This window comes from Ursus americanus, chromosome 1, assembly GCF_024610735.1.
Source record: "Ursus americanus isolate L20-20 chromosome 1, mUrsAme1.1.p, whole genome shotgun sequence".
NCBI classification, from domain to species: domain Eukaryota; kingdom Metazoa; phylum Chordata; class Mammalia; order Carnivora; family Ursidae; genus Ursus; species Ursus americanus.
In genome coordinates, this window is record NC_142127.1 from 62,268,505 (window position 1) to 62,284,439 (window position 15,935).

The following is a 15,935-nucleotide window of genomic DNA, read 5'->3' on the forward strand; positions in this document are numbered from 1 at the left end:
ATATGACAGTTATAAACAACAGATAAAAAATACTGAAGTTTTACAAAGATTTTACAAACAGATTTTACTTCTAGAGATGGATACTATAGGGGATGATTTTGTTCTCCCCAAGTTTCTCCTGGAGTCTTACTGTCCCAAATAGAAGATTGTGAATGATCTGAGCTGTGTTTATGTAACTATTTATATATACTTACAGATTATATGTATATGTAGTTCATATATATAAAATGAAGTATTAGTTATAACCTGGATCTTTTCTTTGTTCAAACCTGATGACATTAACCCTTTGTTATGCCATTCATCTTATATTCCTCCCTTTCTACCGACAGCCCCTAGGAAACCCTTGGTATCAGCAAGAGGGGTACTGAAAACAGAACAGTAGAGCTATGTTCTATAATAATGTGCAGTTTTTGTCAATACCTCTCCAGAAAGAGGGAAAAACACAGAAAATAAAAACTGAAATGATCAAAGGAAGAAGTCAGTTGAGTGAAAAAGTAGGACTTTCCAGGCTGAACAGATGCGAGCCAAGAGAGATGATTAGAATATATAAAACAATGAGAAGTTTAGAAGAGTTACAGATAATTTTTATTAAATGGTTTCTCAACACTGGAGTTATCTTCTGTTGGGAAATTATATTTTGATAAATACATTCTTAATGCATATGTCAAGTTAGAAGTTATGCTTACCTTTGAAACTTAAGAAAGATAAAAGAAGGACTCTTACATAATTTAAATACTACTTTAAAAAGAAAAAAGAATAACAAATTCTTAGTTTGGTGCTTCCTGCAGGCCAGGCACTGTTCTAAGGGCTAAACATGAAAGGATAAATTAGAGCTCATTCATGTCCTTAAGGAATTTAGCATCACTAGGGGCAACTTTCATGTAAACAAGTAGACAGTAGAATGCAATCATCACAGTGTTTGAGGTATTCCTGGGCATAATGGTCTTACCTAAAAGATGAGAGATCAAGGTGTCTTTGGTGTCTCAGGGGATGCAGCAGCATCAGGGAGCCTGAAAGCAGTCTGTGTATGTTAAGATATAATTACGGCAGTTTGGAATGGCTGGCACCTAGGGGCTATCACAGGCGAGATGGACACATCCTTGCTCTTATGAAGGCTGTGTTTTGTGGAGGAGCCATAGAGTAAACACATAATGGGGAAATTCAGACAGTGATAAAGGCTGTGGGTTAAAACAAACAACAAAAAACGGCAGGTTAATGTGATAGTGCTTAGACAGTGTAAGTGAGGGGAGAGTACATGGGTTCATTGTCAGGGAAAAACCTCTCTGATTAGATGACATTTCATCTATGATCTGGATAAATGGAGCAAAGCTTAAAAAATGTTGGAGCAAGAACTGTTAAGGCAGAGGGAGCAGCAAGTATAGATCCAAAGATAGGAACTTGCTTGGCATGTTTGAGGAACAGAGGAAAAAGGCCAGGATTGATAGGAAGGGTGAGTGAGGGATAGAACTGGGGTTGGGAGGTGGGGAGCAGTGGTGGAATGAATAAAGAAATCAGGTAGTGTTTAAATGTTTTGGGAAATAATTGAAGGATTTTCAGAAGGAAGGTGACATGATATTAACCTTTGGCAGCTTTGAGGAGAGTGGATTTTAGGGGCAAGAACAGAAGTGGGAGCCACGTAGGTTACTTTAGGGATCCAGGGAAAGGATGAGAATGGCTTGTCTAGGATGATACCATCAGAGACAGGGAAGTGGACATATTTATAATATATTTCAGAGTTAGAAAAGGTCATAGTGACTATTTGTTTTGTTTTTTTAAAATAAGAATTTCAAACTTCTTGTTTGTATTATTTTAATACAAATGGAGCAAGATTGAGATGAAGTCATAACTTTCAAATTTCCAACCCAGACTGACTTCTGCTTCAAAACAAAAACCATGTACATTTAAATTAACTAGACTTTTGAGAGCTGGAATGAACCTTAGATGAATGTTTCGACATGTCCCTTTCTTTCCGTTTTTTTTTTTTTTTAAGATTTTATTTATTTATTAGACAGAGATAGAGACAGCCAGCGAGAGAGGGAACACAAGCAGGGGGAGTGGGAGAGGAAGAAGCAGGCTCATAGCGGAGGAGCCTGATGTGGGGCTCGATCCCATAATGCTGGGATCACGCCCTGAGCAGAAGGCAGACGCTTAACCGCTGTGCCACCCAGGCGCCCCCCTTTCTTTCCGTTTTAAGGATGAGGTATTTTGAGGTCCAGAAAGGTTAAGTGACTTATCCAAGTTCAGACCCAGAATATCTGACTCCAAGTTTATGTCATTTCCACACAGTTTTGCTTGAATCTCCTTAAATTAGGTTGTTGCTTTTGATAGGAGGATATGGTACTAAACTTTGAATCAGTATTTATTATGATAAATGAGCTATATGAATACAGGTCCTCCCCTCCTCCCCCTGCTATCCAGAAGTGTAGAGCCTTACTATGAAAACTTTTATAAGCAGAGGGGTGCCTGGGTGGCTCAGTTGGTTAGGTGTCTGCCTTCGGCTCAGGTTCTGGTCCCAAGATCCTGGGATCGAGCCCCTCATTGGGCTCCCTGCTCAGTGGGAGTCTGCTTCTCCCTCTCCCTCTGTCCCTCCACCTCGCTCATGTGTGCTCTCTCTCTTTCTCAAATAAATAAATAAAAATCTTAAAAAAAAAAATTCATAAGCAGAAATGGTGTAAAGTGAAGAAGCAACTATCATTAATTTATATGGAAAATTTTTCCAGACCCCCAAAATTTCCCAGACCCAAAAAGTAACCTCTCTCAGGCTTTTGTGATACCTTAGGACACATCTTGCTAAGGGATGCAAAAAAATGTTGAGATAAAGTACAGATATACACACAGTTCAGTGCTATGGTGGTTTGATACTGAGATACTGGCTGTAATTCCCCAGGAAAGAGCTTAGGGGCACCACTCTTGCTGTTCCGGGTGCATGCAGCCTCTAGGAGGGTTTATTGCAAAACAAACACTGAATGCTATTTTGGCTTTTCTTTTTAAAAGCGAATCCTCTTCAGATTTCTTTCAATTAGCAAAACAGGTCCTTTTAGGTCTTACCTAAAAGCAAAGTGGTGGTATGTTTGGAAAGCAGAAGATACCTGTATTAAGGTCTTTACCATGTAAATAATAAGCACTAAAGACTTCCTTCTCTCCATATCTGCCCTCCCACTCTCCATCGTCTTTCCTTCCCCTTCCCCTTCTCCTCCTTCTTACTTCTCTCCAACCCTCCTTTCCCTCTTTTTTCCCCTACAGATATTGCAATTGCTGCACCATATGGGGGTGAAGATAAAAAAGGAATTGTTTATATTTTCAATGGAAGATTAACAGGCTTGAATGCAGTACCATCCCAAATCCTTGAAGGGAAGTGGGCTGCTCGGAGCATGCCACCAAGCTTTGGCTACTCAATGAAAGGAGCCACGGATATAGACAGAAACGGATATCCAGGTGCTTTCCTAGAAATACACAGTGTTTCTTAGGTTTTTCAGCCCTAATAGAAATAGTTTTAGTTACTGCTCTCTTGATTTATGTTATGAATCATTTCAATTAAATACCTCAGGTATTGTTCATACCCCTGCTATACTGAAGGCACTGTTCTCATCACTGAAGGGGGTATGAAGCAAAGACAACTCTATTTCCTGGGAGTTTCCAACATAAGACACATACTCTAAGTTTTGTCTTTTGTTGTTGTCCTGAAGTCTGTAATGAAATGTCAGAGAAAAATACTGTAGAAACTAGAAACAAAAGCTGAATGTTCATTCTAACTTTTTAAATATCTTTTTTTATTTTTAATGGTCTAGCATTTTTATGGACTTGACTAATCGTGATTTAAAAAAAAATTATTTAATTCTCCCAGTAAGGCTGGTGAGGAATATAAGCTAGCTCATCTCTTTATTATACCATTTTATGGATGAGAAAAGAGACTGAAAAAAGTGATTTGCCTGAGGTTTGCCTGTTGGTTTGAACAAGGACAGGAAAGGAGGCCTTTTTTCTAGCTCTTATATACTTTGGAGTATTATAATGCATCTCGATCATAATGGGTCCATCCTTTAAGTGAAATATAATGCAGAAGAATTGGTTACCTTTATTGTTGAAACAGTTCATATAAGCCCAATATACAAGTGTGTTAAGTGCTTTTAGAAATAGGGCAGGAGTTGATTTTCACCTGTTAGTATTATTTCAAGAGATTTTTTGGTTATTAATGCAATATATTTGTTACAGAACTTTTAGAAAATACAGCAAAGCATATCTTTCAGTCATTTTTTTCCAATGCATTCATACAGTTTTTTAACAAAATAGAAGTATGCCTTAGGCACTGTTAATAGCCTATTTTATTCACTTAAAATCAGGAATGTTTCCCCATATTATTAATTATTCTTCTAAACATGAATTTTGTTTACCATTCTATCAAATGTCTGTATTGTATCTTATTTAACTTTGTGTTTGGGCATTTATACCCTTGCATGTAATTCCAGGACATATCTCCAATTATTTCCTTAGGACAAAATTCTAGAATTGCTATGTCAAAGATATGCACTTTTTAAAAAAGTCTGTTGAAACATATTGTCAAATTACAATTCCACTCCCTCCAAAAAAAGGTTTTACAACTTTTTTAAGCACTCAGCAGAGTGAGTGATCATTTCCCCAAATTCGTGCCTACGCTGAGGGTCATCTGTTGTTTCCTTTAAAATAACTTTAAACTATATGAGAGGTAGAAAATGTTACTTTGTTCTACTTTATCATTTTTAATTATTAGGGGAGGTAAGCATTTTTATTTATTTGTATATATATTTACTTTTGTGAATTTCTTTTTACTTTGTTTTGTTTCTATTGGGATTTTTTTTCTTTTTTTTCTTTTTTTAAACTTGCAGCAGTGCCTTAAATATTGAAGATTCTAACTCCTTAACATGTATATTTTTCAGTTTGTCACATTTGGTTTTTGCACATAAAAAAGTTCTTAATTTTTATGTAATCCAATCTACTGATTTTTAAGGTTTCTCATGTATTTTTTGCTTAGAAAGGGTTTCCTCAGGTTTACCTTAGGTGTACTATGAGATAGAGCTCTTCATTTTTTCATAATCATGAGCCTGTTGTTACCAGCTGCATATAAAAATTAATGCATTCTGTTCTTGTTAATTTGAATGCTGTCTCATATTATTCTAAGTATTCTACATATATGTAATGTGCTTTTTTGGTTTTGTTTTTGAAACACTGAAAAAAATTTATAATGAAATTTAAATTTATAATGAATTTTGTAATGAAATTATAAAATCCACAGGCACCGATAAAACTTTTTCCTCTGAGGGGTATATGTATTTAGGTGATATACACTCCCTTATTGTTGCTGATTTTTATGAAGTATCCATTAAAAAGATACTCATCCACCCAGATGAAAGATTAGCTTTATGATGAGTGTTTGCCATTTGATGATAGCTTATTTACAGTTTTCGTATGTTTTCACCTTTTAGATATTATCTTATAGCCACTTAATGAAGAATAGTTTTGAAACTATGTCTAAATCTTTATTATATGCACTGAAAGTTTTATAGAATGGTATGTGAATTTAAAAAAATTATTGTTATTATTATTACTCACATGTTTTTCTACTCTCTTTTAAGACTTAATTGTAGGAGCTTTTGGTGTAGATAGAGCTGTATTATACAGGTGAGCATGTTTCCATATCCTGTAACATAGGAATATTCTGAATTATTTGACAGTTTTATAGTTAAGTCCAGTGTTTGAATTTCAGTTTAATTTTCTTGAAGTAATGATAAAATTTGTTTGTTCTTTCTCGTCAAGTATTGCTACAGGCAAGTAGCATTTACACAAGGAAATCCCAAAGGAGACAAAGGTGTAGATTTTTTAATTTAGAAAAGCATTCAGATTTTTCCCTCTTTGTTTTTAAATTGTGTTAAAAAATAATTCTCCTGCATTTTAAATCTTTGAAATTTAGATGAGTTTACATTTTCTTCTAAAGAGGCAAGAAATTAACTTGATGTTTATGCCACAGCATTCTGTGACCACAAGGGCAGTATGTAATGACTCCCCAAATCAGTATTTTTATTATTAGAGCAATATGTATAAATCCACTTACCTGTATTTCTCAACTTCATCCATGTTCCGGGTTATTCTCTATATTTAATCAATTCCGCATGCTTTAGGCTACCATCTGGCATCCCAAGTAGATTAAGGTGTTTGCACTTCCATGGGATGTGTTTGTGCATGCCGGGATAACTAACATTAGTTCTGTGTAATGGAATTTATGTCGGCCAACTTGGCGCCCCCTGTGTGTTCCTATAGATTCCAGGATTTATCATGATTGAGATAGGCGTGCTGACCTGAGCCTACTAGATTTTTATAAAGGATTAAATCTGTGCATCTGAACTTTGGAAAGCTATTTAATTTATCACTTCAGTTTTTAAAATTGTTATCAAAGAATTAATAATGCATGTAGTAAAAGCTCAAACAGTACAGAAAGGGCATAAACAAAAAAACATACTTTATCTCATGTCAGTTACTGGTTTATAAGTATACCCTACCAGAAATATTCTGTGCATTAAAAAATTGTGTGTGTGTATGCATCCTTTGTACATCGTGGGTTTTTTTTCTTTCTCATATAAAAATTACATCTTGGATATATCTTAGAGATCATCTCTCATCCATGCAGATGGATTTATGCCGCTCACTTCCTCTACTGTATTGCATTGCATTAAGTAGATGCCCCACAACATGTTTAACCATTCTGCTGGGGTAGACTGAGTTCAGATAGGTTGGCCAGTTGTCCCATTTTGCCTGGAACTGAGGGATTTACGGTCATGAGACTTTCAGTGCTAAAATCAGCACAGTCCCTGGAAAACAGGAATAGTTTGTCATTCTGTGTTTAGGTTGTTTTTATTCTTTTGCTATTATAAACAATGCTTGAGTAAACGTTGCACTTACATATACAGTGAATGTAAACGTAAGATGCTTAGGTCAGTCTAACACTTCAAATAACCTTTTTTTTTCTTTGTTTTAACCAGGGCCAGACCAGTTATAACTGTAAATGCTGGCCTTGAAGTATACCCTAGCATTTTAAATCAAGACAATAAAACCTGCCCACTGCCTGGGACAGATCTCAAAGTTTCCTGGTAAGGGGATTAGTTTAATAATAGTTATTATTGTGATTGGTGCAGTCATTATGAAAACAATTGAAAACGAATGGGGGGGGCTGAAATATTGCTAAAACAGTTTCTGTGAGTATACTGTCTTTTCATAGATTGAATTATGGAAATACTGTTCTAAAGTAGATATGTAGAAGGCTCTAGAAATATGCTATAAACTAGTATGAACTTCATTTTAAAAAAATGATGCATGAGTGAATGAATATAAATATATTCAAAAAGGAGATATTTATATATTCAAAAAGGCGAAAAAGCTAATAAGATCTCAGAACTCATTTATATTTAATTCTAAACAGGCCCATGAACTTTTAATTTTTAAAAGATATGATCTTTTCCAAAGTTAATATCTGTGAATAGCTGTATGAAAAATATTATATATATTAAATCTATATTATAAGTAACATATTAGCACTATAATATACTGTTCTTCTACTTGTTCCCTTACTAGTTTCTGAAGAAAACTGTGATTTTTTTGGTAAATTTAATGTCTGAATTCTTCTCTGGCCCAGTGTTTCTCAAGTTTCCATTATGTGTATGCTATTTTTTGCTATGATTTTTGCTATATTTTCATTCTACCTGTATTCATAATTTTTTAAAGTTTTTTTTTTAAGTAGCTTCCACACCCAGCGTGGAGTCCAATGTGGGGCTTGAACTCATGACCCTAAGATCAAGACCTGAGCTGTGATCTAGAGTTGGATGCTTAACTGACTAAGCCACCCAGGCATCCCTAAAGTTTTTTTTTCTTTAAATCGATTCATGTTTTACTTAAAAACATTTTAAAATAAGATAGAGAAACCCAGTGCCTTTCTCATACATGTCAAGATAAGTATTAAATGAAGAAAAATCTTGACCCATTTACTACTAAAATTACCATGAGTATTCTGCTTTGGAGGACGCTGTTCTTTATGTTCCTTGGTTACACAGAAAAATCAGAGAACTTCTGCAAAATGGAGGGTGGAATGATTGGAAGTTGGGAAAATTTTACTTCAGAAGAGCTAATGAAAAAATATTTTTCCTGATTTTGTTTTTGGATTATTATAATTAATAAAAACATTTTTCAAAATTTTATTACTTTCATTGGATTGCATTAAAAATTTAACATTTTGTCTTAATTTTATTGATTGGCAGTGAAGTTGTTTTCAGATTTTGGCTTTAAGTTTCACTGTCTTTCTTCCCTTCATTTACTCTGCATGCCCCTGTGAAGTTGCTAATAATATATTTTAAATTATGCAAATAATTCAAAGGTTTTGAATACACTAAGCAGTAGTTTTCATATGTTTTCGATTATGGCACATAGTATGAAATAACATTTTGCATCGTAATCCACTAAAGACATGTATGTAATTTAAACAAAAGTTCCATGAAATCTTAACTTCAGTCAATTTTATTTATTTGATTTACTTTTTTAAGATCGTGGCTAACCCAACCCATTAAACTAATTTCATGACTGGTTAATAAACCCATTCACAACCCATTAATAAATCATGAAAAACACTGTTCTAGAGAGCTTTCTAATTAAAGGAAGCTTTGGTGGGGCTTTTTAGTAAATGAGATGTTATTTTAAATCTGGTCGGTCATTTCCCTCATTGAGATTTATCAATAGGTTCTGTAAATGTGAGAGGAAGTTAGGAGATTCTTTTCTTTTTCTTCCTTTTTTTTTCCCCCATCAAGGTACAATGAAAATAAATGTGCTTAAATTACCGAAACATGAGTTAGGTTATTCTGTGTAATTTCATGTTTCAGGAATAATATTAAGACATGAGGAAAGATACAAAAGGCTTCACTATATAAACTGTGTATTAGAAATGTGAGATTTAGGGGTGGTATTCAAAAATATGTCTAAACTGATTATAGGATTTGTATATATTTTTATTTTTCTACAGTTTTAATGTCAAGTTCTGCTTAAAGGCAGATGGCAAAGGAGCACTTCCCACGAAACTTAGTAAGTGTTCTGTGGAAACATTGTATAATGATTCTGTCTATAGCACTCAGGAAGTATTTTAAGATATTTGAATAGTTAACACAAATAGTTGTTATTGTTGTTCTTCATTTGACATTTATGTTTAAAGACACTTAACAATGCAACATAATTACCTTGTTGACTTTTAAGTTAATTCGGATAGAATACATACTTATTGACATTGTGAACAAAGTAGCCCAGTGAATGGTAAATATAGCCTTCAGAAGGTTAAACAATTACCAATGAGAGATAAATGAACTCTAGGGGAAATGGGTATCATTGTTTATAAATAGATGATCTATGGAAGAGTTGATATTTTATGTGTTAGAGAAGCTTCCAGCAATCTCAGGAGTAGGAGTGCTTTAGAAATGGTGGAAGAAGAAGTCTGGGCCACTAAATTTAACCCACATGACAAGCTCCTAACTTGACTCTTTCTTTCCAAAAAAATGGTTTATATGGTCCAGAGAGCAAAGTAGGAGAGCTAAGTGATTGTTGCCAAGATTTTCGTTATGTTAGTGACAAGTGCTGAGAAATAATGATAAAGCAGGGGAAGAGAACTGAATCTTTTGGGTATGTGTTTGTGCATGAAAATTCACATAGAGGAGCAAGGCAAGGCATTGCTGGAAGATGACTTTTCAGTAAAGACCCGAAGGAAATGAAGGAGCTAGGGGATGTCTGGAGGAGTATTTTGCACAGGGGAAATGGCAACTTCAAGAGGCCTGAGACAGGAGTATGTTTAGTGTGTTTGAGAAATAAAAGGAGGGCAGTGTGGGTAAGCGGAACAGACCTGCAAGCAAAATAACCCTGTGTTCTCACCCAATTTGACATGAAGTTCAACATTTAGAGAAACTTAGAAAGTTGGTTCTAAAGGTCTGCACTCTTGTCCACTTTGAAGAAACTACTTGAAGAAGAACTGAATCTTAGAAGGAAGTCACCCTAACAACTGTGCTTCAGACTATTGGTTGCACATTCGTTTTAAGATAATTCTTGATCCAGTCAACTTTGGTCACCTGCTTCATCGGGGACATATTTATCTGACAATCTGATACGGCAGCTTCAATAGAAGTAGTAGTTGCAGGTGATGCAAACTGTTTATTCATCATAGTGTCTAATAAAATGGTATGGGTACATACATATTAGTAAATATTTCTTAATCAGCAAGAAATTGCTGCTACTCGCATTAATGGTGGAAGTCTTAGTTCACATACATTTCATGCCCTGAACTTCTTTCTCTCAGCTTAAATTAAAAGAAAAAAATTTCCCTTTAATCTGATAGTTTTTTATTACTATCATTATCTGTTGTTTGGATTAATATATGGCATTACCTTGGGGATCATTGGATTGATTATTTACTCTTAAATATTTATTCAGAATTCATATGTTATAGTCTCACTACATTGTATAGACATTTTTAGTGAATTACAAGGAGATTATTTCTTAAGAAGTAAATATCTCTGTTTACATGAGAACTCTAAGTATCTAGTACAGATAGGTGTCCATAAAGATTATGTTAGTTATCAATCCTTTGGTTTGTATAGACTTCCAGGTGGAACTTCTTCTGGATAAGCTCAAACAAAAAGGAGCAATTCGGCGAGCACTATTTCTCCATAACCGGTCGCCAGGTCACTCTAAGAACATGACCATTTCAAGGGGGGGACAGATGCAGTGTGAGGAACTAATCGCATATCTACGGGTAAGAGATAGTTTTCTGCTTCATTATCTTTTACTTTTTACTAATTTTTAAAAATCTAAATGATTTTCACTTTGTATAAAGTCTTTCATATTAAATCAAAATGAAAACACCAAAGAATACACTTGGGAAAATTTGGCTTTTTAAAGTCTCAAACCTGAGTAATGGATTTTTGCTCCTGGCAAACTGGATATTCCAAATGGCTGTTCTACAACAATGCTACTGAATAAATTATACCAAACATATTTTCTTACATATCGCTAGTTCTCAAAACATAATACAAATTTCCAGGATCCAAAAAAATAAGCAATCAGTTAAAAAACTACATTGGCAAAATTTGACTTGTGAGTTTAATGTGAATTATGTGAGCCAGACTGGCTGGGGAAAGGATGAGCAGTAATTGCCCCAGAAGAAACAAATTTCAAACCTGCAAAGGCTTGAGGTGTTGAAATTATCAGTTACAAAACATGGATTTTTATAAAATGTTTAAAGAAAGAATAAAACTTTTAACAAGGATACAAAAACATTAGTGAAGATTTGGAAGACAGCGTAATTAACAACCTCAATTTAATGGACCTATATAGGATACAAAAATTGACCATATATAGGTCACAAAGGAAGTCTAAACAGATTTCAAAAAGTTGGAATCATAGAAAACACACTGTTTGATCATGGTGCGATTTTTAGAAAGCAATAACAAAAGCAATTTTTAGAAAGCAATAACAAAAGGAATTGTGGTTTTAAATAACTTATGGATCAAAAAAGAGATCATAATGGAAATTTACTTAGAAATGAATCATAATGAAAATTCTGCTTATCAAAATGTGTGGGATGTCACAGAAGCAGAAAATAAAGTAAATGTATAGCCTTACATGCTATTTAATTTAAATGAAAGATTGATTTAGAAAAAATCGAGGGAAAATAAAACCAAAAGAAATTAACTCCACAAAATAAGGAATTAAAAAGGAACATAGCTACGGGTAAAGAAGGGATTACAGTAATAGAATATTTTTTTTTAAAGATTTTATTTATTTATGTGACAGAGAGACAGCCAGCGAGAGAGGGAACACAGCAGGGGAGAGGGAGAGGAAGAAGCAGGCTCCCAGCCGAGGAGCCCGATGTGGGACTCAATGTGGGACTCGATCCCGCAACGCCGGGATCACGCCCTGAGCCGAAGGCAGATGCCTAACGACTGCGCTACCCAGGCGCCCCAGTAATAGAATATTATAATACCTTGTGCTAAGACATAGAAAAACTTAGACAAAACAAGGATATACTTAGAAAATCAAACATAACTGCCATAAAAAGAAATAGAAAACCTGAATAAGCCATTTAACCATATAAACCCTTCTAAAAATTGAGTTGACAGTTAAAAATCTTTACACAAAGAAAACACAAGTCCCAGATGGTTTTATAGGCAATATCTACCAAACCATGAAGAACAAAACATTCCAATACTAAGCTCTTTAAAAGAATAGAAGAATAGAAAATGTGTTCAACTTAATTCTGTGAAGCCAGTGTAATTGATACCCAGAGTGGTGGAGGATAGTCCCAGCAAGAATTTCATGCCAGTCTTTCAGAAAGACATAGATGTAAAATTACTAAATCAAATATAAGCAAACTAATCCTAGCAGTTTATTAAAAAAAAGATAAAATAAGTAGACCAATTTTGATTTGTTCTGGGGTGAGTTAATGTAAAATATAGAAGTATAACTTAACACATGAATAGACTGAAGAAAAAACAGAAACGTCTTAAATATAGGAAAAGCTTTTGGTTAAATTAAATAACTCTTTATGATTTAAACAAGCTTCAGGGCCGCCTGGGTGGCTCAGTCGTTAAGCATCTGCCTTCGGCTCAGGGCATGATGCCAGGGTTCTGGGATCGAGCCCCACGTCGGGCTCCATGCTCTTCTGGGAGCCTGCTTCTTCCTCTCCCACTCCCTCTGCTTGTGTTCCCTCTCTCACTGGCTGTCTCTCTCTCTGTCAAATAAATAAATAAAATCTTTAAAAAATAAAAAACAAGCTTCAAGTTGGAGGTTTTCCAAGATGGTGGAGAAGTAGGAGACCGGAGTTTTGTCTGGACCTGGGAATTCAGCGAGATAGCTGTCAAATCATTCTGAACAGCTGTGAACTCAACTGGAGATCTAAGAACTAAAATCTAATCAAGTCAAAATAAAAAGGGCTATTGAGAGGCAATCAAAAATGGAGGTTCTAATGAGGATAAATGAGGCAGAAGAGAGAGTTAGTGATATAGAAGACAAAATGATGGAGAATAAAGAAGCTGAGAAAAAGAGAGATAAACAACTACTGGATCACGAGGGGTGAATTTGAGAGATAAGTGATACCATAAAGTGAAACAATACTAGAATAATTGGGATCCCAGAAGAAGAGGAAAGAGAGCGGGGCAGAGGGTATATTGGAGCAAATTATAGCTGAGAACTTGCCTGATCTGGGGAAGGAAGCAGGCATTCAAGTCCAGGAGGCACAAAGAACCACCCTCAAAGTCAATAAAAATAGGTCAACACCTTGACATCTAATAGTGAAGCTTGCAAATTTCAGAGGCAAAGAGAAAATCCTGAAAGTAGCTCAGGACAACCTTAACCTCAATCTACAAGGGTAGAAACATTAGACTGGCAGCAGACCTATCCACAGAGACCTGGAAGGCCAGAAAGGACTGGCATGATATATTCAGGGTGCTAAATGAGAAAAAGATGCAGCCAAGGATACTTCATCCAGGAAGGATGTCATTCAAAATAGAAGGAGAGCTAAAAAACCTCCAGGACAAACAGAAATTAGAAGAATTTGTGATCACTAAACCAGCCTGGCAAGAAATATTAATGGGGATCCTCTAAGTGAAGAAAGAGCCCAAAAGTAACATAGACCAGAAAGGAACAAAGACAATACCCAGAAACAGTGACTTTACAGGGAATGCAATGGCACTAAATTTATATTTGTCTGTAGTTACTCTGAATGCCCCATTCAAAAGACACAAGGTATCAGATTGGACAAATAAGCAAGACCCATCCATATGCTGTCTGCAAGAGACTCATTTTAGACCCAAAGACACCTCCACTTTGAAAGTGAGGGGGTGGAGAACCATTTACCATGCTAATGGACATCAAAAGAATGCTGGGGTACCAATCCTTATATCAGAGAAATTAGATTTTACACCAAAGACTGTAATAAGAGATGAGGAAGGATGCTAAATCGTATTTAAGGGGCCTATCCAACAAGATCTAACAATTATAAATCTTTATGCCCCTAACATGGGAGCAGCTAATTATATAAACCAATTAATAACAGAATTAAAGAAGCACATTGATAATAATATAATAGTAGTAGGGGACTTTAACACCCCATTCACTGCAACGGACAGATCATCTAAGCAGAAGATCAACAAGGAAAAAAGGGCTTTGAATGACACACTGGACCAGATGGACTTCACAGATATATTCAGAGCATTCCATCCTAAAGCAACAGAATACACATTCTCCTCGAATGCACATGGAACATTCTCCAGAATACATCACATACTAGGTCACAACTGTACCAAAAGTTTGGAATCATTCTCTGTGTATTTTCAAGCCACAGTGCTTTGAAATTGAACTCAATCACAAGAGGAAATTTGGAAAGAACTCAAATACATGGAGGCTAAAGAGCATCCTATTAAAGAATGAATGGGTCAACCAGGAAATTAAAGAATTAAAAAATTATGGAATTAAAAAAAATGGAAACAAATGAAAATGGAAACACTGTTCAAAACCTTTGGGATGCAGCAGAGGTGGTCCTAAGAGGCAAGTATATAGCAATACAAGTCTTTCTCAAGAAACAGGAAAGGTCTAAAATATACAACCTAACCTTATACCTAAAGGAGCTGGAGAAAGAACAGCAAATAAAGCCTAAACCCAGCAGCAGAAGAGAATTAATAAAGGTTAGAGCAGAAATCAATGAAATAAAAATCAGAAGAACAGAACAGATCAATGAAACTGGGAGCTGGTTCTTTGAAAGAATTAATAAGATCGATAAACTCCTGGCCAGACTTATCAAAGAGAAAAGAGAAAGGACCCAAATAAAATCATGAATGAAGGAGGAGAAATCACAACCAACACCAAAGAAATACAAACAATTATAAGAACATATCATGAGCAACTATATGTCAACAAATTAGGCAATCTGGAAGAAATAGATGCATTTCTAGAGACATATAAACTACCAAAACTGAAACAAGAAGAAATAGAAAACCGGAACAGACCCATAATCAGGAAGGAAATTGAAGCAGTAATCAAAACTCTCCCAACAAACAAGAGTCCAGGGCCAGATGGCTTCTCAGGGGAACTATACCAAACATTTAAAGAAGAATTAATACCGATTCTTCTGAAACGGTTTCAGAAAATGGAAATGGAAGGAAAACTTCCAAACTCTTTCTTTGAGGCCAGCATTACCTTGATCCTTAAACCAGACCCCACCAAAAAGGAGAATTACAGACCAATATCCCTAATGAACATGGATGCAAAAATTCTCACCTAGATGCTAGCCAATAGGATCCAACAGTACACTAAAAGGATTATTCACCACCACTAAGTGGGATTTATTGCTGGGACGCAAGGGTGGTTCAGCATCTGCAAATCAATTAGCATGTTACACTACATAGATAAAAGAAAGGACAAGAACCATATGATCTTCTCAATAGATACAGAGAAAGCATTTGACAAAGTACAGCATCCTTTCCTGATCAAAACTCTTCACAGTGTAGGGATAGAGGGAATATACCTCAATATCATAAAAGCCATATATGAAAAGCCCACAGCAAGTATCATTCTCAATGGGGAAAAACTGACAGCTTGTCCCCTAAGGTCAGGAACATGGCAGGGATGTCCACTTTCATCACTGTTGTTCAACATAGTACTAAAAGTCCTAGCCTCAACAGTCAGACAACAAAAAGAAATAAAAAGCATCTGCATTAGCAAAGAAGAAGTCAAACTCTCACTCTTTGCAGATGACATGATACTGTATGTGGAAAACCCAAAAGTTTCTGCCCCAAAATTGCTAGAACTCATTTAGGAATTCAGCAAAGTGTCAGGATATAGAATCAATGCACAGAAATCAGTTGCATTTCTATATACTAACAATGAGCCAA

At 35.3% G+C, this 15,935-nt stretch overlaps 1 protein-coding gene across 4 annotated transcripts in view; it reads left to right on the plus strand.

The window, feature by feature from the left end:
* The window catches only part of ITGAV (integrin subunit alpha V), a 99,775-nt gene that overhangs the window by 61,425 nt on the left and 22,415 nt on the right, over positions 1 to 15,935 (plus strand). For all 4 annotated transcript variants that reach the window (XM_045806273.2, XM_045806275.2, XM_045806274.2 and 1 more), the window contains exons 13-17: positions 3,244 to 3,435; positions 5,607 to 5,652; positions 7,008 to 7,115; positions 9,032 to 9,090; positions 10,647 to 10,801. In XM_045806273.2, the coding sequence (XP_045662229.1) occupies positions 3,244 to 3,435; positions 5,607 to 5,652; positions 7,008 to 7,115; positions 9,032 to 9,090; positions 10,647 to 10,801 (560 nt within the window). The remainder of the gene's footprint in view (positions 1 to 3,243; positions 3,436 to 5,606; positions 5,653 to 7,007; positions 7,116 to 9,031; positions 9,091 to 10,646; positions 10,802 to 15,935) is intronic.